The sequence below is a fragment of the Stegodyphus dumicola genome, chromosome X2 (assembly GCF_044657685.1).
Source record: "Stegodyphus dumicola isolate Sdum_Otavi_A_Nest chromosome X2, ASM4465768v1".
Classification (NCBI taxonomy): Eukaryota; Metazoa; Arthropoda; class Arachnida; order Araneae; family Eresidae; genus Stegodyphus; species Stegodyphus dumicola.
Genome location: NC_140781.1, coordinates 118,101,674 through 118,127,083, shown reverse-complemented (window position 1 = coordinate 118,127,083; position 25,410 = coordinate 118,101,674). Strand labels below are relative to the sequence as shown.

The following is a 25,410-nucleotide window of genomic DNA, read 5'->3' as shown; positions in this document are numbered from 1 at the left end:
TTTTAAATGCGGAAAGCAAATTTTAAAATACTGTTCGCTTAAAGAGGGGGAAGGAACTTAAGTATGTCTGTTTGATTTCTCTTTTTTATCGACAGTCACTTCCTTTTCTACAATAGTCTGAATTCCATAAATCTGCATAAAGTGTACTTTTATGACTTTATGACAAATTGCTAGCAACATCTTTAATAACTTTTAATTGTCTTTCTGAATTTAAAACATTTATACTGTATTTTTATATTTTATATTATATTTAAAACTTTTATTTATATCATTATCTATCATAATATTAGGTTCTAAACATCCATGGAAATTCAAAATACAAAATTGCAAGCATACACGGTTGAAATAAACACGACTGTGTATAATTATTTGAAAAGAAAAAATAATTTATTTTAATGCAACTTAACAGTTTTATTTATTATGCATTTCCAGCTGACTAACAGGAAATGGAAAATTAAGGTAAACAGCTTAGGAACTTGTTGAATCGTTTGAAGAATGCTGTGTCGCAAACGAGCCGTTTTTTGGAACCTATTATCCTTTTCTGTATTTATTTAGTTTTTCTAAACGGTGGACCGGTTAGCCAGGCTATGCTGTAGAATTTTGTTTTCAATTTAAGTTTAAATTACATTTTATTGTTAACCAGTTTCAAATCTGTGTGAATTTTATTTCACCATGATCAGGTAATTTCATGCTTGAAAGAGTAGAACAAAACTTACTTCTTATCTACCTCTTTGATTTTAAACTATAATTAATTTTAAGCATGGTTAAATTCATGTAAATTGTATATTTCACCGTTGTTCGACTGCTCTATGGAAGCCAAGTTTAGCAGGTTATCGCTAAATGTGCAGTTGTACGTATGGCTAGTAGTCACGTATGGATAGTAGTTCCTTGGAGTAGAGGAAACTGTTCAGTCACGCCACAGCTGATAGGGGTCGGGTTACTTGCACGTGTTCTTATGTGGTGAGGGGGCAGAATTTTCGGCTAAAAATCCACTATTTTCTTTTTCGACAGAAAATCCACGGCTAAAAGTGGACATCACCAACCAAATTACTCTACTCGGAGACAAGGCAAAAATTTATGTTTCAAAAATGTATAAAACTCTATTTACTACAAAATAGTTTTTCTGTTGAAGCTAGTACATTTCTTATTTTGTACAATACTTGAAATGTTTTAGGTTGATACGTAAATTAAGCTGTTTTGTAATAAATAATTTAAATTTAAATAAACAAATAATAAAATGTTTTTAATAGCGTTCCTCAGATTAGAGTGGCCTTTTTCAAGGAAAATATAATTATCAATATGAGATGGCTCATTGTATGGGATGTAGATGTGTAAAACATCGGACAGTTTAAAGGAAATTGCACGTAGGATTAATTCTTTCTTAAATAATGATTAATAAATTGGAAATTGCTGTGGGGCGAGGAAGAATAATATAGTATTATAACTAGTCACTGCTGAACCTCTTTTAAAAGAGACTTCCTGCGAATAAAAAGTTCTTGAATTCTCGGACTCTTAAAATAGAACATCAGAGCATTTTAGCTTCCAATGGGACATTCCGGACTGCGAACGAAAAAGAACACTGGTCGAAACATTTTCTTGGAATTTGTCCATTTTTAGTCTAATGCGTAAAAATAAGCAATACAGTAAACCCGTGACGAGGCGGGGGTTACGTGTTTAATGCGTCTGCGCGTACAGCAAAATAGCGTTCCACAAAGTTTATTTTTTATGGAAAAATGTGTGTATTAGGTGTAATTCAGATTTTGAAAATATGCATAATTTAAACAAATCTAATGCTGTTGCAACTAAAAGGGCTGAAAACTTTAATTGAAAGGACGTTTATTATTGCTTAACAAATAAGTGATATAATTATCGTTTTAAAAAGCTGGTGGTTTTTGCTTGAGACAATTAATGACGCAACTCTTTCAAAGAACAGTTTTTCAGTGCCTTTCATAAAGTCTCTTGTAAGTGAAAGGCGCTTTATCTTCTACGTTATCACTAATTTCATTGTCGGTTGGTGTTATAAGATCATCCAGTTTTTCATTCGCCATTTTTTATAATAATTTCTCGATTGGCCTTCTTCCATATCTGAAAATCCTTCTCCACCAGTTGCTTTTCCACTTTGTACGATTTCTTTGGCGTAATTTTTAGTCTATGGAAACCCTTTAAAATTTTTGATAACTTCGGGCCAAAGCTGTCAGCGAACATTCAGTATTGAAGAATGAACATTGAACCGCATATGAAGGAAAATCTAGCTTCGGACTAAATGAAAACAATTAAGATAGCACGCATATGCGAAATCGTGTTCCGCAAATCTGGGATCGGCAAGGGTTTAAAGAAGCCGAGGAATTTTTTCTGAAGAGAAAATATGGAATTTTGGAGTATTTAAAGACAGGAATTCTTAAAAACTGAAAAGTACATGGCCTTGCAAAAACGAAAATAGTGTGCAAAGGGTGAATTTAAATTTATTATCCGCTGACCTGTGTAAAAAAAGGCATGTTTGGGGAAGAGGGGAAAGGCCTTTAATGATAATGCTCATGTGTATTCTTTCGCTATTTATAGATAACTTTTATTTCGAAGGTTGTTATGTGTGATAAACTGCTCTTAGAATAATGATGTGCCACTGAATACGGCATGCCATCAGTTCTAAGAGCAAACGGATTTTAAGAAGTGATTTGGTTTATACTGTAGTTTATTATTCACCATACTATGTAAAGGTAGAAAAAAGCTGAAGTCATAGATGCCTAATAATACTACTACTAATAACAAAAGGACAGAGCCGTTAAACAAAAAATTTCAGAATGTTTTCTGCTTGTAACTACACAGACTGGAAAATTACTCAAAAAGTAAAAGACAAGAAAAATTCCGATCTCATCTACGTTTGTAATGAAAATGCAAAAGCAACGAAACTGCTGATGACATTATGACATATTGTTTCACTTATCTTCTCATAAAGTTCAGTTATCTTTATATAATAGGTTCAGTTTTTATAGCAGGTTCTGTTACCCTTATTGATTGGTTTAGATTTGCAAACGCAAACCATGCTTAAGCGAACCTTTGTTTCAACGAAAAGGTAGACATTTCTCTGAATCACGGAAAATACCTTCGTCAATGCTTCAAAAGATTTTGGATTAGACATACTATATTATTTAAATATATATGTGGCTTGTGACGGATTTACGAAGAGGGAACGCATCTTACCTGAACTTTCTCACCTCATCTTAAGACACATGGTATGTTTGGTATTTTTAAAAAACTAATTAAGCATTTCGAAGCCCCTTGGAACGCGGGGCCCTTAACGATTGTGATTTGGCGTTACCTACTATATCCGCCAGTATTTTTCGGTTACCGGAGTGGTAATTCATTTCGCCAAATGTTTATTTCCGTTTTACGAGTAATAATATAATGGCGTCATTATGAATAAGTGGAAAAAATGAACATCGGCCCAGTAATTTTCTTCGAAATTTTCAATTACTTTTTAGTTAAGTACTGATTTATTAAAAAAAAAAAAAAAAGAATCAATATGGATTACGCGATATGGCATTTGCCGGATAACGAGTGTCGCAATTAAATTATTTAAAGACAAAGGTATCATTCATACTGAAATAAATAAATAAAGGAAACGAAATTGTATTTTCCATCATGTTATAAGATATTATTTTATATATTTTATCCATTAAAAAGGGCAGAATTAACATTTAAATGACATGGTAATTTTTATAAACAGCATTATCTTATCTCCAAAGTAAACTGTAAAAGGATATTTTATGTACGAAAACGACCGTGCCTGGGGAATTCTAAATCAAAGGAGGCAGAAACAACGCGAATGGAAAGGAAAATGTAAATTACTTTATGTATAAAAACGATGCACCTATGGAAGCTTAATTTATTGTTATTATAATTATTTTTGATTCATCGATTTTTTCTGAAGATCCAGTAGCAGAACAACAAAAAATTTATATCATTTAAATTTTTTTTAAAAAAAAGGTGTCAAAAATATTGTCGACAGTATCATCGATGCTACTTGCAACGCACTGTAGAGGGAAACAAAGTGTGGAGGAAATTTGACTCGTTTCTTTTGAGGCACGATATCCGATCCATATACTTCTTACCAATTCTTTCTTCTTACTACATCACACTATATCCTGCTCACATCCAGTTTGCAAGCACGAAATGATAGCTCCCGGTTAACGCGCTGGTATGTTCTGCTATTGGTTTTTTACTCGGGAAACTGCGTTAACCAGAAGTTGTGCGAGAGTGCATTATTTCGTGCTTGCAAACTGAATGCGAGCAGAACATAATGTCATGTAAGAAGAAACGTATGGATCAGATACCGTGCATCAAATTCAACGAGTCAGATTTTCCCCTTTTGAGTAACTTTGTTTCTTTTATAGGCACTCGTTTACTCCCTCGTTACAGTGGGAGTCGATATTACTGTCGACAATATTTATGATTATACTTTAATTTAAAGTGATAAATGATTTTTTTATTCTGCTCCTGGATGTTCAGAAAGAATTGATGCATCAATAATAATAATAATTATTACAATAAATTTAGTTTTCACATGTGCGTCATTTTTAAATATAACGTAATTTACATTTTCCTTCCCATTACTTTGCTATTGCAGAAGCACCTAAATGGTGCTGCAAAAAAAGGATCATGTCTTTTAAAAAAAAAAAAAAAAAAAAAAAAAAAGAAAGCTTTTAGATTTTACATTACGCACAAAGGGGCGTTTTTTTAACGATTTGTATGTTACCTTTATTTATTAAATATCATGGTCTTAAACCATAAAATTGAGTTCAACAGCAATATCGAAAAAGAATTTTAAAATGAGCATATCTTTAGAATTTCCGATACACAGTCTCGCGCGCTGGAGATAAAAATGTTTTTTGTTGTTGTTGTTTCGTACAGTGTTGCCATTGCTCACTTTGAAACCGTAGAGTTTGTTAATCAAAAATTCGTTAAAGTTTTACAAAATATGAAATAGATAATAAAACAAATTCCAAATTTGGGCTTCCAGATGCCCATATTCGGTGGGAAACGTACGTTATTCAACGTTTATAGTGAATCACCGCAAAATGCCCAAACGAAATTAATAATCCTTCTGGGCAAATTGCCCCTTTGGGCGGGAAAAAAAAAAAGGCTTACAGAGCGAATGTTGGTTCAAAGCCTCAGTTATTCTTTTTCTGTTAGTAATTATATTTGCTATGCAAGAAGCTCATTCGGTAGCATCTTATCAACTGCAAATAGAAGTGAATCTCTGTACATGTTCCGTTAGGAATAATTATATGCGTTCTTGTTTGTTAATTTTTGTATTTGTCTTTGTTTTCTGCATTTATTTTAGATTCATTAAAATAGCCGTTCTTATCATGAAACTGCATCAATCTCTAAAGTTGCCTTTCGCATCTCTCGATAGATTTCGCGCCAGCATTTACATTTGGTGCCAGCTGGCGCTCTATGAACCTAAAATTAATAATCTTCCAATGTATACCACGAAACTCAGAAATCTGTAGGTACTTTGCTACTGAGGAAAAGAATTGAAGAAGTTGAAAGCTTGAGAGCTTGTGTGTATGTTTTTGACCTAAACACATTTAAAATATGGTTTTAAACAGGTCTAATATACTAAAATTGTGTGTTATTAAAAATGCCTTTATTACTGAAAATTCGGTCTGTATTACTGAAAAATGCATTGAGAAATTAGAAATTATGGAAGATGCATGGTAAGGCAAAAAAAAGAGTCTGTGTGCAGCAGTATGGCTAAGAATTTTTGAAAGATCGCTTGTTATAGGGAAGACCAATGTGATTTAAGAATACAAATTCTAGTAAACTTGGTGTGAAATGGGAAGCCCACGAGTCACCTTGGATGGAATCTAAAATGACTGAATGAATTTGATTTTAAAAAGTAAAAAGTAAAAAAAAAAAAAAAAATTATAGACAGCTGTGCCATCTAGCGTAGACACAGTTAAAAGGAAAATCATGAAACGTAGATCTCCTCCTCAACCAAACACTTCACTAGTGTGATAGAGCCTTCCATCAAGGAATAATTCAAGCATTCAAGATGCACAAAATATATTGCATCATATCATAAAAGGAATTTCTGCCTGTTCGGACAACCAAGAATCAGTAAAATCCATGATTATTGTAGAAACAGCTTGATATCAGAAATTGTTAAAAGCGTCAACTTAAAGTGTGTGCAAAAATGTTACGGGATTTATTAAAATAGAGATTAATAAAAACGATAAAGAGAATGAAATTAAGGGATATATCTCTTCTTCAGTTGAAACATTTAACAGGTAAATTAATACTGGACAGTTCAGAGGAACTGATAAAAATTTTCGTTCATCAAGCTTGGAAATAGATTATAAAGAAAAAGGAACAAATGGAAGAAAGTGTCGAAGAAATTGCAGAATAAGGTGTTCTCAACCGGGAGGGATTTCATAGTTTCAGGGGGGGGGAAGATGATCAGCCTTTTATTTACCTGTTAAGTATTTAGTTTTGTTTTAAGAATATAAAAAAGGTGCTTTGAAAATGGGTTTAAAAATTATTTCTTGAATCGTGGAGGCTGATATAGTCTCATAGTAACGAACAAACTAAAAATTTATCTCGAAAAGACTGTAGCTGAAGAAATATTAAGCAAAATAAACAAATAAAGGAAAAGGTTTGTGAGATTATTTGAATAATTTTGATAAAAATATGCATCTGTCTTACTGCAGTTCTTTTGTGAAAGCCCAAAAGGTAAATTATTTTTCATTTGATTTGTATTTTTTGGGGGTGTGTGTGTGTGTTATTTAGTTATCTTCTCGCACGTTCTTTCATAATAAACTGACTGTTTAAAGCTGCGTATGTTATTACATTCTTATTATACTAGTTTCAAAATCTGTATTATGGCAAATTTGTTTTCAGATATGGCATTTCCCAATAACAAACGATTGTTATTTTTTCCAATAACAATCTTAGTTCCATTTAAATTCCTTTAAAAAAACCATATCATGCTGAAAATTCTGAATCATTTTAATAAATACCAATGATTTGTTAAAGTATTATTTTTGTTTTAAAATGAGGCTAGTATAAATAAGCATGGTTTATGTTTATGGCTAATAAAGTCATTTTTTTATAAAAACCAGACTAGTAATAAACTAAAGCGGCGATGAAGAAAATATTTAAAACACTGATCAAGGAAACACAAGGAAAATTTACTTGATTTTGTGTACCAACAATTATATACAGATTTTAACTGTTTTATTTTAAGCACATCATACAGCTATATGTATTTTAAGTTATTATAATTATTTAAAAACTACGTTTTACATATTTATGCATATATAATGATTACTTTTCAATCATGGTATGAAATTGTCATCCAGAGTAAAGGTAATATTTTAATTTTTTAGAGCATTTTGCGGATTTGCTGGCGCTTTGTTTGTATGGCTCCACAGGCAAATAGTATATTTCAACCGTCGACACAAGACTATGAATTCCTTCCTGCAAAGAAAGTATGTTATTTTTCATTCTGAAAATTTATTTTATATTCTAGTATGATTGATGCGTTCAGTGTTAGTATTTGAGTAAAAAAACCCCGTCAGCTTTTTTACACTGATATTTTATTTTAGTAGTTACAAACATTTCGCTCTTCAATTTGTGTACTCTCCTGAATATGATCTTAGGCTTTAAAACATCTTGATCAATCTTAGTCGTACGGAAATCACTCTTTTCGTGTTTAATTTTTTGATAAAGAGAACATAATTTTCTCAAGTGTAAATAAAGGAACCGGAGGGACATATAAAAAGTTAGATTTCATACTTTTTATAAAAGTGATAGTAGTATGAAACGGGGGGGGGGGTTCTACGCCAAAAGGCGACGTGCAGCCGCAACCAACTGATAAGTGGAAAGAGCAAGACTTAACGTTGCAATTTGATAAGAGATTACCTTTTATTGAGTTTTCTGATGTAATTTCCTTTTTTAATCAAATTTTACCCGTTGACACTTCTATTTTTCTTTAAATTCCGGCTATTTTACTACGTATGTAATGGTTAATTTATGTATACCCTTAATACCTCTTATTTCCGAATTTAATTGCTTATTCGACCGACCTTAATTTTAGATGTAAATTTTTAATTTCCGCATAATTTCCTACACTGCATACTTATAGTTTCCTATATATCCTTAATTTTAATTTATTTCTTACATCTTCTGTTCATGGTGACATTCTCCATAATCTTAATTACATTACTAATTTTTATTGTTTATTTAATTTTAGATGTAATTTTTAATTTATTTCATGCATTTTAACCTTCTCAATTTTTAACATATTTTTAGCTTATTTATTACATTTTCCGATCATATACATGACTTTTATTTAATTTCAGATGTAATTTTTAACTTTTTTCATATTTGTCAACATTCGTAATTTTCAACGTATTTTAATTTTTAACTTATTTAGTATATTTTCTGACTTTGTGCATCACTTGTCTTCGAATTCAGATATCATTTTTAACTTCGTTCATATTTTTAACGTTTATAATTTTCAACATATTCTGAATTTTAATTTATTTGTTGTATTTTACGAGTGTAATTATTCAGATATACGTTTTAATTAATTACATTATTTAATTTTAGATGTAATTTTTAACTTATTTTGTACATTTTAACCTTTTTAATGTACCCTAGTTTTTAATTTATTTGTTATAATTTACGAGCGTAATTATTTAAAATACACGCTTTATATTTATCATATCATTTAATTTTAGTTGTAACTTTTTTCACTTTTTTGACATTTCTTTTCCTTTATAGTTTCCTACGTGCTCTTAATTTTAACTTGCTTACTGATATTTTCTGTTTATAATACCACTTTTTTTTTCTGCTTCACTTAATTTTACATGATTTATCACCAGTTTAAATTTCTTAAACATTGCGAGATTTTTAAATTAAGAATTTAACCTTACGCTTGTTAATTGTTATTCATCGAATCTTTCTTAGACTATATTTTATAGGTCTATTTTATTTTGCTTGTTATGCAATTTTTCAATATGTAGTAGTTTTACCGTGATTAATTATAATATTTTACTCTCACGCGATTGGACCACGCTCCGCCTCCTGGTCTAGAACCCCCGTTTCACACAACTACTAAATTCTTAAAATCTAAAAATGCCAAAACATGAATGTTTGCGCCATTTAAAACATTTTTCTATCTGGAAGCATATTGTTGCGAGCTACAGGCTGGATGATATATCTCTTTAAATGAACTCTGCAGACTGGCAATTTATTATAAAAACTCATGACACACAGAACAATAAATAGCTGGAAACAGCTCAAGTAAAATGGGGATATAAAGCAATTCTTTCTTAGTGCACGAGAAATAGCGTAAATTCTCAAGATCACTCGCTGAGTAAACTGAAAATTGCAATTCATCTAGCCACGAAATCTCACAGCTTATTAAGAACTGCGTAGCTCTCGGATCCATATTTCTGTGCTGTAGCATGGGTTTCTTGAATGAGGAATCAGTTGTAGGAAGTGCACTAGTCTTGAAGAATCAGTTCGAAAATGTGTTTTTCCGAATCTGCAAAAAGTAGCTAGATTGGCGAGAAAACGCCGAATGTCTCCAACTTAGCAGTAAAACTTGTCACCTAGACCGTCAGAAAAAAATTTGCGTTTTCTTTGAGTTTTTTTTTTTTTTTTCTTTTTCAGTTTAAAGATTGTTGCGCCCTGAACCGAAGGATCTACAATTCTGTGTAAGAAATAAGCTCTTAATACATGTGGCCACAAATTGGATTAAACACAAAAAACAAAACAAAAAACTAACATTATCATCTTAAAAGCAGTAATTAAATAAATAAGTTAACCAATACACAACCCTACAACAATACAGAAAAACAAAAGTGCAACCAGAAAGGCTTTAACTAATAGGGGGATCGGAAAGTAATGACGTTTCTGTGCATGTCGACAACAACATGCTAAAGGCAGAAGTGGAAGCAAATCCATGTCAAACACTCTTAACCAACCTTAGTCGACCATCCAAGAACATTTAAAGCAGAATGGAAAAATAAGCAAGGCAGGTGTTTAAGTCTCCCATAATCTGTCCGAAAAGAACAAAGCCAACCTGTCTATCACATACAACGTATTGCTTCAACGGCACCATACAGAACCGCTTTTTAATCGTTTGATTAGTGGAAACCAAAAAAAAAAAAAAGTCCTATATGATAATCTAAAACTCAAAAAGCAGTTTTAATAGGAGTTAAAAGGATTTACATCCCGAAAAGGCGCTTCTGGGTTGGTGGAGTATTCCCTGAATTGTTCATTTTGAATTGTTAAAACCTGGAAAAACTGTTAATGTAGGCCTTTGTTGTGAACAATTGGATCTAGTGAACCAATCTTTAATCGAAACATATCCGGCGATTCTCAACGGAAAAGGCGTCATTCTGCAACACGACAATGCAAGACCGCACTGTGCAAGACGAACTGGAAATGTCTGATGTCTTAAACTGGAAAAATATAATGAATTGGGGTGAGAGGCACTGCCTCACCCACCATTATTCGCCCGATATCGCACCCTCGGATTTCCATTTATTCCGATCCCTACAACATTTTCTTAGTGACAAAAAATTTGAAAATTTGGATGATGTCCAAAATGCCATCTCGAGATATTTTACTCAAAAACCAATTGATTTTTATCGGTCTGGGATTGAAATCTTCATACTATATGGCAAAAGCTTGCTGATAACGAGGGTGATTATATTACTGATTAAAAATAAAAACTTAGTACAAATTTATTCGTTTGAATTTAATGTAAAAAAGCGACATTACTTTCCGGTCCCCCTATTATTTACAAATATTTACATGTTATCTACGAAGAGCGGTTGCGAAAATGAAGCCCGGCTAAGGACTTTTATAGACATAATGTATATTTTAATTACCATATATTCCGGCATATAACGCGTACTTTTAACACTAAAAATATGATCGAAATTAACGGGTGCACGTTATACGCCAGATATAAGAAAAACGATAGATTAAAAATGGAAAAAACTAGCGTACAAAAGTTACACTTTTACGTGTACTTATGCTGTTTATTTAAAAGAAATGGCATACCTTTTGAACTTAAAAACTTTTCGTTATCGGATAACTTGAAAAGTTCATTATGTTCGTCTTCCGTTTTATCTTCAGGCACATCATCGACTTCTGTTTCATCGTCACCACCACTGTTACTTTGATCCAAAAATAAATAATCATCATTCGTTCCATCTTTCACCAACACCAAACATCTTTGCTGCAGCACGATTTATAATTTCTTTCACAAACTGAATGACTTTGCAATTGAAACCAGCACTGCATTGTTTCGTTTGACAGGAGCCATATTTACTACTAAAAGAAACGTTATATGGCGAATATACCTAAAAATTAAAAATGAGAAGAAGATAAATTGTAGTTAGCTCGCCAAAAAGTTATCAGGAGCTGTGGCTCCAAGAAAAAGTTCAACACAGTATTTTTTATCTTCTTCTCATTTCCTTAATTTTGTAGCATATTGCGCAAAAAAATTTTAGACCAAATAGGTCTTTTTTATATAGTAATTACTACCTAGCTTTTTAATTCTAAAAATTAAAAAAATATAGCTCGAAATTACAGAAGCGCGTTATACGCCGGAAAATACGATACAGTATACATTAGGCACATTTTGAAGGCATCAAGAAATGTTAGGAGAGAGAGTCATCCTTGATACTTCCTGAGGGCGATTGTGATCCCATTCACCTCTTGTTTATTTTTCGTTTTTCTCATTTGGATCATTTTGATAACGTTTGAAGCCAATCAGCTCTGTCGAAATCTCCGCATACAATTCCCGATCGGGTCATACTCCGTTGGAGAAGTGTGAGAAATTATTTCGGCACGTTTAGTAACGTGAAGACTGCATCTGATGTCTTAAACTGGGTTTATTGTAGTACTTAAACTATTTTGCATATAAGAGTGCTTATTTTTTTTATCACTGTGTGAGTTTTGATTTTTGCGTTAAATGCTATGTGAAGAATTAAGTGTTTTTAAACCATGTCATAGTAATAAAAAATGATAATTTTTTTTCTTTCTTTTCTCAGCCGTTTTATGTATCCTGCGATCATTACTATAGTCATTTCTAGTCTTACATTTCCTTTGGGCTTAGGACAGTTTATGGCGGCTGAGGTATGTTTAAAATGTCAAAACATATATTTATTGAAAATTGAAAAACGGACAATATAACTTTCCAAGCTTGAATGTGCTTTTAATTATGTAGTTTTCACTACAGTGGCGTAGCTAGCAGGGAAGCGAGGAGGGACATCTGTCCACGGTCGCAGCATCCAGGGGACGCCAAATTATTTTACAAAATTTTAGAATGAAATGTTTTCCGATCTTGGCAAACAGGAGGCAGCGCGAAATTTTCAGTTGTCCCCTGGCGCTGAAAATCCTAGCTACGGCTCTGTTTATAAATGCCTGTTTTCTATGTTAATGATAAATCGTTATATAAACCCGTGATGTGTTTATTCCTATATACGTGTGCAACTCATTCAGGTATATTCTCTTTATTGCCCTTATTTGCCTATTTTGTTGTCTGTATCGTTATAACAATTTTTAAATGACAAAGGTGTCATGGATACCTATTTGAAGCCAAGTATGCTTCAAGTGGCTCTATGATTATTTAACATTCTGGCTTGACACCTGCATACAACACCGCCCCCCCCCAATACTTCACCAGGTATGGTGATACATGCATTTACTCTATGTAAATGATAAATGTATATCGAGACGTTGTAGACTAAATAATTTACATTGGGAAGTAAAAAATTATATCTAAAATACTTTTTTAATGGATGTACGAATGTACTAAAATGACCAAAAATATAGAAATAGCTTTACTTTTTTTTAAGTCTTACGAAGAATATCTGTTTAACATTTTAAATTTATGGCTAATGCGTATTGCTGCGCCCTTAGAGATATAATTTTATTCTTCTGGATTACTGGGATGTTTTCGTATCGTAATGTTTTTCTCTAGACTGTTCCAAGAATGCACTGGACAAAAATACAGGAACGCTTTGATGAGCTATCACTTTTACCCGTTTTCTAAAAAAGTAAATGGTTTAGTCATTCTGAAAATCTAAATTAGTAAATGATTGTTCATTTTGAAATCACTTTTGTTTCTTGAGTTACATAAGAGAAAAAAATGGGTAGAGGGAAAACATTGCAATATCGTGGAATTGCAAACTATTTTGACAGCTATAGAATATCAATTAAAAAAACTGCCAAGGAGAATCGTTAAAAGATAGAGAGGACAGTCTTGCTGTGAGATTGCTTTCACGGGTATGGCGTTTTTTTAATACATGGTATCATGACCAAAGAGGTGTATGTAGAGAACACAGTGTTACCATGGGCAAAAGACAACATGCTACTGAAGTGGCACTATCGACAATATACTGAACCAAAGCATTGAAGAAACCTGACAAAAACTGTTTCGAACGAAAGAGGATTGATGTACTGTCATATCCTTCTCAGTCACCTGATCCAAAACCAATTGAGGATATATGGCATCAACTAAAAGATAAAATACCAACACCCAATAGGAAGTTTGGAGAACTGTGGAATTATATTTGGAAAACATAGCATTCTATTCCACAAGTCAAAAGAAAATGTCAGCCACACAAGAATTAGTGTACTCTTTAAAATCTAAGGTATAGCAACTAACTGTTAATAAAGAAGTTAGTATTTTCGTAATAAAATAACCTTTTTGTTTTCAATAACAAAACTGTCTGTTGCGCCCCTATGCCTTTTGGGGATGGTTCAGAGAGAAACGTTATGACCCAAAAGTAACTGAAAAATCGGTGATGATACGTGCAAAATGAATAAATCATATGACTAGGATCTAAACAATATGTATTATTAACCGTAAATTAAAAAAAAAAAAAAAAAAAAAAAAAAAAACAACTTAAGTCGTTATTCTTAAATTTATCAGCAAAACATAAAAGGTATTTCTTTTTTTTTTTTTTAAACATAGCTGTAAGTGTGCAATTTGAACAGTGGAGCGATTAAAATCTTTACAATTGTTTTTTTGGTAAAGTTGCACTGTTGGTATGTTAATGAGGTATCACAAGACTTTTAGTAAATTGAATGTTGTACATGTATAGTTTTCATAAAATTCTCTGCCATACTTTGTGAATTTTTTTAATTAGGAGTACATATCTAGGATCAGTGTTTAAAGAGATAAAGGTTATAGTCACTTTTAGAACCTGTGTAGATTACAGATAAATTCATTTACCTCCCTCCCCGTTTTCGGATAGATCTTTAGGAAGGGTTTCCAGAAATGTTTTGAGATATATATTTACAATTACGACATGAAGATTTAAGCACCAGCAATTAGTTTATAAATTACGATTTTATGGACTAGGTTGCCAGTTGCCTATAATGCGATGTTATGAACTGAAGGGGGAGAAGTTGGGAACTAAGGAATTATTGAATGCTGTATTTTCTGTATTTTGGGGGAAAAAATATTAAAGCATAAAATAAGCCAGTTTTAAAAACTTATTTGTCACATCACAAATTAATATTCTTTTATAATTTTCGAATTTATGACACTGTTCAAGTGATATTGAAAGTAAAAATTTTAAGTTAATTTCTCTAAATTTTTATAACATGCCATCTATTTTGGCAGCTTCTTCATACTGTTTATAATTTTGACATTTTGCTTTAATCATCACTTGCATTCTCTTTTTAGATAATTTTTTTTTTTGTATATTTCCTAATTATTTCATATCCTCTTTTGCCTTTTCCCGGTTTCTTTCTCAATTTATGCCTCCGTTTTCTTGGGGTGTATTTTACTCTATTTTTGCCAGCTATGTATGACTAATGGTTTAATGAAAAATGGGGGAATAATGCATTTTACTTTAAAACTGCATAAGGCCTTTTTAAATGCAAGACGCATTTATCTAATGTAAAAATTAATTTTTTTTGGAGAGGGGGGAAACAAATTGTCACTTATTGATTCCTTTCTTCACAATGCATAGGTTTTGTTAAATTTTTTCTTCACATGAATTATGCAGTTGTCCAACCTCAGAATTGAGCAAACTCAAAATTTCAGTAATCGAATTTCAAATTGCCCCTGTAAGATGCTAGGTTTTATTTTGTTTAAATATGTTACATGTTGTGCACCAGTTATTAATATAAATATCAGCTAAAAGTTCAGAAACATACTTGAAATTTTTGAAGAACTGCACTTTACAAATTTTGATCCATTCCACTTAGATACACGTGTATGAAAGTATATTGTTTATTCATTAGGGCTGCTCTCTGTCTATGTGTATATGAGGAAAGATATGATAAAACACAACTAATTAATTAGAATTATTCCATTTTTCTTATATGTATAATGTATAACTTCAAATTTTATATATTCTAAAGAGTTTTAAAATATAACTCTTATTTCTTTGTAATCAGCAGTCTTATATATGTTTTAATATAATGATTTCTGTAATTTGATGTTAGCATTTGATTCTGCTGATGTGTTTAGCAGATTTTCACACTTCTAATCTGGCTCAGAGTATTGTTGTTGACACAAAATTTTGAGGTTTTTAATTGTATTTCTTCTTATAGGTGCGAACATCTACATAAAGCTTATTAATCCTGTAAAATTTTATGTCATTGAACATTGCTCTGAGCTGTGGTTGAAGGATGGCTTTCTGCTGTGCACACAGCTTGGCAGTTAACATCTTATGCGAGAAATTCTAATGTTGCTTAATAATTTTATAAGGTGAGTTTCTGCTGATTACATTTTCTTTCCTTTTCTGTATATAAGATTTGTTTACCTGTATTACTTCTTATTTAAGAGAATTCGCGTTCTTGAGTGGTTAAAAAGAAAAATGTTGACACTAGTTTTGATTTTTTTATTTAAGATTTAACTTAAATATTCTTTACTCATTGCATATTGATAATTATACTAAATAAGTTTATTATGTACTTCATATCATTCATCCTTTATTAGCTCACCAATCATGAAGTCATGAATGAGTTGTTTAGTAATGTCACATGGTCTGGTTCACATCTTGCAGTAGATGATGCAATAACCGTTAGTCACTGGACTACACCTTACACAAATATATATGTCAACCTTGCTGTATTCATTATTATGAATGTAAGTCTGTTGTTTTGAAGCTTTAACATTGGATTTCATATTAATCATTTTGTGTATTGTTAATACTGTATTTAATTACAATTTTTATTTTTAGTTTGTTACAACAACTGTTTGTGCAACTCTGCCAGTACCTGCTGGTGTTTTTATTCCTATTTTTCGTATTGGTAAGGTCTATCGAAAAATTCTTTTTTCTTTTAATAAAAGGTTTTTTTTTAAGAATTTACTGGAAGCAATAGAATTTATATACTTGAAATATAGTAACTCAAAGTTTTCAGGGTATAAAGAAAAGCTGTTTTTCACTTATTATAAAAAGCAGCATTAAAACTTTATTAGTGAAAGAGAATTGTGTTTTGAGTTATAACTAATGCAAAAATTGAAATATTAAGGCAAGTACCTGTTACGTATGTGTTACATCGTTTTTACACACTGTATTTATTTATTTATTTTATTTTTATGGACTTCTTAACATTTTAGTGTGCATTATTTTGTTTTTTATTCCATTCATCATTTGATATAGCTGTATTGCATGTTTTACATTATAATATTTTAATATAATTATAATGTTAATTGCAATGTTTCAATATAATTTTAATTCTGCTTGAAATAATAAAACAAATTCAATCCTAGAACATATATCTTTCAATACTTTTTATTAGAATTTTTTGTGTGTGCCTTCTTTAAGCTCCATTTTTATGCCTTTGTAGGTGCTGCCTTCGGACGTTTAGTAGGGGAGTGTATGGCAGCATGGTTTCCTGAAGGGATAAGAATGGGTGATAATATATTCAAGATATTGCCAGGAGGTTATGCTGTTGTTGGTAAATTCAGCATTTGAACTGTTTCTGTATTTTAGAGAATATTGATTGACATTGAAAATACATATTATTAATGTATAGTGTAAAATATTCCGAGTAATATTTTGTGGTTCTAAAATCAATTTCAATTACTACAGTTCATAAGAATGCTGCCTTAGAATTTTTCTTCAGAATGACTTAGCTATTTAAGTTATTGTTTGTGATTCCCAATTAATATGAAATTAACCTTATAATTGTACATCATAATACTGTTTTAATATTCAACAAATGCGTTAGTTATTATTACATGATATTTCATTTCAATTTTCAGGGGCTGCTGCATTATCTGGGAGTGCTACTCACACTGTATCTACATCAGTTATTGTTTTTGAACTAACTGGCCAAATGTCACATATTTTACCCGTGATCGTAAGTGAAAGTGCACGGTATTGACCTGTTTGTAATTATTGTCATATTGCATTTTAAGAACTTTTAAAATGTACCTAATATGTAATCCAACATTAATCAGTAATTACTTATACAATTGCTTGTGTTTTAAAGGAATATACCAGATCTTGAGTGTCTAATAAAACCTGCAGGCTCTAATATAAGACATTTCATTCGAGGTTTTTAAAATATCTGGAGTTCTTGAAGTTTTCCATTACTACCAGTTCCTGTTCTCTGATCCTGGTAATTTAGAACATATTCACAGCATGGCTCAGGTTTTCGACTTTTTATCACCAATGCACTTTTTCTGTTTAAACTCCAATGTTTTGTTCAGTGTTAGTTGATAAAATAGTCTGCTGTCATCGCTACTGATGATATCATAAGAATAATAGCTGGTACAAATCCTTTGCCGTTCCACATTGAACTGTCATGATGTTATTTCTTGATTCACTGCCATTGCTTCCCCTCTAATACTCACAACTGTAATGTTATGCCTTTTCTTTGATCGCCGAGCCACCATTCTGAACATGAGAAATCTTTTTTTCTTGTCTAATTTCTTTCCTAACTTTTGGTCTTCAGCACAGGCCGATTGAGAGGAACTTGTAAAGTCCTCTGAAAAATAAAGCATTGAAGTAATGCTTGGTTGGTACTGTTTCAATCATGTTTCTTATATTGCTCATGTTTGTATTTATATATGCCGAATTTTATCTTTGTTTTTCAAGGCATTACTCACAATTACTGCAAATGTTAATTTTGTTATTAACATATTGCAGCTTAAAAGAAATACAGTTGTTAAATACAATGCATAGACAAGCAACAATTTAAAGCATGCTACCATAGTAAGCTGCTGAAAGTAGCTCATATATACCATTAAACTGTTATAAATGACTCAGAGTTCGAGATTTGCAAGAACCATTCTCCTTTCTTCTAATAAACTTAAAATAAAACAGTTTTACATCTAATATTCCAAAGCATCATATTTTATTTCAAAATCCGTAGAAGAACGACAAACTACAACAAAGATCAGATGGATGCCACTCTTACATTGTCAAACTATAAAAGAAAGGTAACAACTGAGGCTTGGGTCTAACAATACTCCCACCTTTTGATTGATGACATATACTTAATCAATCAAAATAAAATATAAAAAATACTGTCCACACAAATATCAAGGTTAAAAAATTAAAAAAAGCAAACTGAGTTCTTAAATTTCTACACTAAAATGACTCGAGTAGTGTTCAGGTTAGAAATCTAGATGGAATTTTAATTTGTCATCCACTTCTAGTCACAACAGTCAATGTACATTGATAAATCTGGAGATAAATTATTCTTTGGTAATTTTGAAACTAAACTGTCTTCACCCTGCATCTCAATTTCATTTGCCTTATCTGACTCTGAAGATGACGGTATTTTGAGAAGGAATATTCTCTAGATTGTTCAAACTAATTCTCCAGACATGGTTTTGACACGAACAACTCGAAGGTTGCCGTCTTTTCCTGGATATACCACAATGACTTTTGCTAGAGGCCACAGCACCTTGCGTTTGTAATCACACTCGATGAGAACTATATTCCCGATTTTTATCTGTTGAGAAATCGGCACGTTGCACTAGCAAGCCAAGATATTCGCTTCTAAATCTGTTTCTCAAGAACACGCGGAAATTCTGTAGATGTCTCAGTAACTTGTTGAAATCAACTTTGTCAATGTGATTCAAGTCAGGAACTACAAACACTAGAATTCCACCTAAAAATAAGGACGGTATCAAAGGGATGAGATCATCAGAGTCCTCTGATACATAAGTGAGGGGTCTGCCATTCACAGTTGCTTTGCAGTCACATAGCACACTCATCAATTCTTCATAATTCAGACACAACTGGCCTAGAACTTGACGCAAAAGCTTCTTAATCATTTGAACAAGTCTCACTGAACTTCCAGTCGATCTTGTTTGTGGCATCTTCTATCACGATGGTATCCCAATTAATTGATTTCAAGAGATTACTGGATCCAACAAAATTACTTCTCTTGTTGCCGCTATAAATTATCGATGGCCTCCCTCTACGATCAATAAATCTTCTAAGGCCAAGTAAAAATCCTTGAGTTGAAAGGTACAAAATCAGTTCTAAATTAACTGCCCTAAAAACAGCGCAGGTGAAAAGTAAAATCCAAGCTCTGCCTTTATCCTTCAAAATTAATGGACCAGCTAAATCAACCCCAACAATCTCAAAAACACGAACATCTCTAAGTCTGTTTTCTGGTAGAGTAGCAGGTACAGTCTGTAGTTGTTTATTTCCATGTCTCCTACACCTGACTCATGCATATAAGGCTTTTGGAGTCATAGCTGTGCTTTTCAGTATCCGAAACGTCTCTCTAAATGTTGACATCAGTACGTGAATTCCTGCATGAGACATAGATAGATGTTTATCAGTTATCAATTTTTCCACATTTTTATGATTATTCGGAAATAACATTGGATAAATAAAATTTTCATGGTCTTTTTTTTTTCAGTCAACCTAGACCTTCTAGTCACAAACACACGTAGTTGTTATATATGTAACTGTAACTGTTTGTATTATTACCTTTAATCATAACTGTAATATAGAATAGTAGATAAGCAATGTAGAATAAACGATGTTTCTGTGCATCTTGAAATCATCACTGAGCACATACCCAACATATATAAAAAAACAATGCATGACGCAGTCGAGTCCGCCATAGATTAAAAAAGAAAATCTTTTTTGAAGAACCATGCAGGGTCCGTAAAGATATTCTAAACAAAAACATGATGGGAAGTTGTTTACAGTGAAATTGAAACTTCTATCGCTGGTAAGTGCGTTGTTTATTTTTATTTGAAGTGGCTAAAAATACGTATATAAAAACGTATACAGTCAAAAGTCGTTAATTCGGACACCCATAATCCGGAATGATCTATAATCCGGACCTCAAAGCTACAAACTTTCTGCGCATGCGTCGCGTTGACGCATGCGCGTAAGACCTTTACCGCTGCTAATTTGCGTGTGCGCGTGTGCAAAATACGTTTACGAATGCGCGTTTAATGTATAACGGACGGGATAAGCTAAGCTAAAATTATCTAATTATCTATTTCAGTTAATGTTGCAGATTGCGTTGTTCCTTAATCTTCGAATTGGATCCGGATTATTATTTTTTGCAGACTGTTAGAGCAATTTTATAAAAGTAAGCTTGAACTTTCGATTATGTCAAATAGAATTTCCGATATATATTTACTAATATGTAAAGGATATACAAAGCGAAAGTATCTTTCGGAGTCCATTAAACAAAAAGTGGAATTGCTGCAAAAAATGGATAAAGTTTATCTAAACTTTGTTTATCTTTAACGCTGCGGCGGCGTGCATTGAATTGGAAGTTGATCTGTCAACACTATCCTTATCTTAAGGGCAGATGTTTTTATTTTATTTGGCTTATAATTGCTTACTCAATGTAGTATTTCATCTCGTCTTTGATATGATTTAAATCAAATGCCTCGTCATTATAATTCGCTTCCGATAGCGAAGAAAGTGACAGAGGTTATTGAAAACGAAAAAATTTCGATTGACAAATTAGTCGGTATTCTCGACACAGCAATTATATCACTTGAACAGCGGAACTTTGTAACTGAACAAGAAATTATGTCTGTTTATAGAATTAAAGAGAATGTATTATAACATAAAAAACGAAGCAACTTAAACAACTTACATTGAAAGAATGTTTAATAAAGTAAACAAATAAATATTAAGCTTTTTTTTTTTTTTTTTTGTAAATTTTGATACCCTTTAAATCATAATTGTTCTTTATTTCGTAAATTACGGTTTCATATTTTTAATTTTATAATTTCTGCATGCCATTTTACCAGATTTAAACTGATGATCTATAATCCGGAAAAATCGATAATCCGGAATCGCCGAAGTCCCGACGAGTCCGGATTAACGACTTTTGACTGTATATAAAAGTCCTAAATTAAATATGGATGGATTAAAGCCACCAAGTAATCTAAATTTTGAAGGTAATTTAAGTGAAAATTGGAAGAAATGGAAACAAAAATTCCAAATTCATATGTTAGCGTCTGGTGGTATTACTAAATCACCTGAAATTAAAGTAGCTATTTTATTGCATATTATTGGTGAAGAAGCACTTGTAAAGTTTAATACTTTAATTTAAGTGAAGAAGATAAGAAGGATGTTGACTAAGTAATTGAAGCTTTCGAAAATTTTTGCATACCAAAAGTGTTGATAAGCATATATTTTTATTTAGAGAAATTAAGTAGCAACTGTGGATTTGCAGAATTAAAAGATAGTTTAATAAGAGATAGAATAGTAAGTGGAATTCTAAATAAAAACTCAAAGATAGATTATTAAGGGAAGTTCAATTAACATTGGAGAAATGTATTAAAATGTGTAAAGCTTCTGAATTAGCAGAACTTCAGCTGAAAACTTTAACTGAAGAAAATAAAATAGAAGCGATCAAACGTAATAAATTTCCGGGTGTACTCCAACTGCGCTAATGAAAATATCCCCTGGGTCCTGCTGTAGTCCAACTGCGCCGATCAGAATTTCTTCCCCCTGCTGCCTACAGGGTTACAATTTAACTTTTTGAAGCCAATTGTAGCCAAGAGGAAAATAAAATAAATAAATAGAATTACATATCACAAGACAAGTAAAAAACTATCTAACAAGCAGGCTAATTACTTGAATAACAGTAATAAATGCGAGAGCTAACAAAGAAAATAAAAGGTATTGGTAAACATACATATTAGCATTACAAACATCTTTCATTTATTATAATAATATCATAAATTAAATAACTATAAAGCATACAAATTATATTTTTAATAAATCACATCAATAATAGTCAAGATGTCTGAACTAGACTGGAAAATTTAATAGAGTGCAAAAAATTATTCCATATCAAAGTGTGTTAAAGTGTGCTAGAAATATTTTTCGTTAATTAAAGCAATCATGTAAATATTTGCAGAAATTAATAGTTAAATTTAAAAAAAAAGCTTAGCATGAAATCTATTATAACAACATTACTATGCATTTGGATCACTGACGTATAAATTGTAAATAAATTAAAATTATTATGCTAAGAAGTTTTTCTAAAATTTATCTAGAAGAAAAGAATTAGATAAACAGTACTGCAAATTAATATAATCAATCAGGCCTCTCAATTAATAAAAGCAGACTTTTTAACCAAAACTAAAAATTAGGATGCAAAAGTTTGTGTTATATACTTGGAAATATCTGAACATATAATTAGTTAGAAATGTATAATTAAATTAATAACAAGCTAATTAACAGTAACATTAAGCTTAATTTCATTCAATCTAAAACAAGCAATCGATCAGGTGCTCCACATAACTGAAGTTTTAATGCTATTTTACGTAGATTTGCGTATAAAATAAAAGTTGCACTTGTGAAACAAGTGAATAATGTACTGATAGTCAGCAGGGATTAAAATACAGTGGTTAAAAATATAACTACTTGTCAGAAGGTATGCAAAGCTGCCATGGCTAGAGAAATTGAATGATTATAGAAAACTCATAAAGTTAAGCGCTACAGTGTGAAAAGAAAATTCTGGAATAAACATGTTAAGAAAATTAGATGGAGAAATAAGCCTTAATTTATTGATATCCATATAAACTCTATGCTTTTGGAAAAATGTTACATATAATTTGCACCGAGGTATCAATCACCGAAACTGAGTTAATTTCTTTCCTTATTTTTTCTTATTAGAGGGATTTGTAAAAAGATATGCTAAGGTAAAGGTGAAAATTTTTGCAATATTTTTAAAGAATAAATTAAAAAAGTATTTTTACTTCATGAACTGAAATTTTTATACAGTAAATAAGTACAAAAAAGAAAGAGCTGGGGGATCACTGGGACTAGAAACTCGAGTCGAACTACCAATGTTTAGTGATTTTTCCACAAGACCTTTTGAAATTAGGCTGAACAATATATTAAAGAAAATAGAAGATACAGCACACGTAAGAACAAAAGTTGGCTGAATTAGAGATTTACATGGTGAATGAGTTAAACTTACCTGTATGCCATTATGAAATATTAGGAATGTAGCATAAAAGCATGAGTGAAGAAGGCAATGGCAATCTAAATCATTGTAATCTAAATGTGTATCATTATCAGTATCTGCTATTAATTTCAATACTGCTGAAAAATTATAAATGAATTATATTATAAATCACATGAACACGTTGCATTATAAATTACAACAGTTAGAAATATTATTAGCGTGATTTAGCGACCATCTTTGTTAACAAATAATTTCAAGTAATTAATTTTACAAATAATTCAGCCTGAAACTAGAATGGAAAATAAGCTACATGCTGAAGATTAAGCTTTGCCAAGGTGTTATAAACATCTTCAGTTAACTAGAGTTGTGATGCAAGAATTTGTAAAAATTATCATTTAAATATAAATTTGCATAAATACAATACAAAGTATATAAATACTACATACATGAAAACTTGAGTACAGTGCAACAATATTTGAAAAAGGAATGCATTAAAAGGGAACTAAAAATCCCAGGATATGAATATAAGGGAGTTTATTATTATTATTATTATTATTTTTTTTTTTGTTAATTATGAAAATTCTGCTGATGCTCATAATTATTAATTTATTAATTAAATGTGTATTAGAAATTAAATGTATGCCAAAGTACATCAGGTGAAAAACAGAATAAATATTAAACGTTTCTAGTATTAAAATATGGAATTTGTAACAAAGTTAAATAACCTTAAAATAACTTCAATGATTAAAAATGGAAAGCTTAATACGGGAATATATTGCAATAATATTAGTGTGAATTTAGAACGACTTAAGAAGTCCAATTTTTAGATTTAATAAAGATAATTTTTATGATTAAATTAGAACTGTTTACCTAAAATGGTAAATTTGAAAGTTAAAACCATTCTGCTATCTAAGAAGATTTGTTAATATTTATCTAGACAAGAAACTTATTTAAGGTGAGCTACAAATCCGATATTTGATACGTTGATTATGTATCAGTTTTGTGTATGTCATTAATCTATCAATTTTACTATTCAAAACTGATATGTATATCAGCGACTAAAATCTACAACTTGGAAAGTTTTTAATTCTTACAGAGAATAAAAAAGATCTGGTTCATCATTCCTTTAAGCATCATAAAATTTTAAAATGAGTGTAAAAGAAATTTATTTTTTAGCACACGCCAGACTTTAAATTAATATTTGTTTTACATGCACAATTTTTACAATATTGATAAAAGAAAATAAAGACTTGCAGTCTCAATAGAATGCCCCATTAATGGCAATAAACGAATTTTTGTAGCACCCAATCTTCTTGGAAAGAAATGGGGGACAGGAAACGTCGCGCAGTTCGTGGATTAGAAAAGAGGGGGACGGGGATTTTCGATCAAATTGGCGCAGTTCGTACCCTACCAAATTTCCATCTTCAGAGGGAAAACGTCAGCCTTGTAAGAAAAACTATCATGTAAAACAAAAGCAAAAAAGTACTAATTCTTCTTCAAACTATCAAGAAAATAAATACAATAATCCAAAACCATGTACAAAATGTGGAACTTTTCATAAGTTAACAATTGTCCTGCTTATAATAAGATTTGCTTGTAGTGTAAAAAGAAAAATAACTTTTCTAAAATGTGCACTTATAAAAATGTTAATGTTGTACAGAATAATTTAGAGCATGAGTTGCATAATAATGGTAATGAATATATTTTAGGGTCAGTGGAAGATTCAAATCCATTTTCTAAAAATAGAACAGAATGGTTTGAAAAACTAAAAGTAAACATATCTAAATATTTATTTGTTAAGTTGGATACTGGAACTTAGTGTAATGTGTTACCATTGCCTAACTTTAAACAATTAAATTTAAGAGATAAATGGTTGACTAAATCAAAAGTCACTTTAAATAATTACAATGGTACTACAATTGATGTAGTCAGAAAATGTAAATTATTATGTGAAACATCAAAAGGGAACAAGGATGAAGTAGAATTTCAAGTCGT

General features: G+C 31.2%; 1 protein-coding gene across 1 annotated transcript in view; it reads left to right on the top strand.

Moving 5' to 3' along the window:
• Positions 1 to 25,410, top strand: part of LOC118184277 (chloride channel protein 2-like) — a 266,024-nt gene that overhangs the window by 112,168 nt on the left and 128,446 nt on the right. Inside the window, exons 10-15 of the mRNA XM_085809271.1 lie at positions 7,389 to 7,490; positions 12,078 to 12,162; positions 15,986 to 16,135; positions 16,230 to 16,299; positions 16,840 to 16,950; positions 17,258 to 17,355. Coding sequence (XP_085665397.1) covers positions 7,389 to 7,490; positions 12,078 to 12,162; positions 15,986 to 16,135; positions 16,230 to 16,299; positions 16,840 to 16,950; positions 17,258 to 17,355 — 616 coding nt within the window. The remainder of the gene's footprint in view (positions 1 to 7,388; positions 7,491 to 12,077; positions 12,163 to 15,985; positions 16,136 to 16,229; positions 16,300 to 16,839; positions 16,951 to 17,257; positions 17,356 to 25,410) is intronic.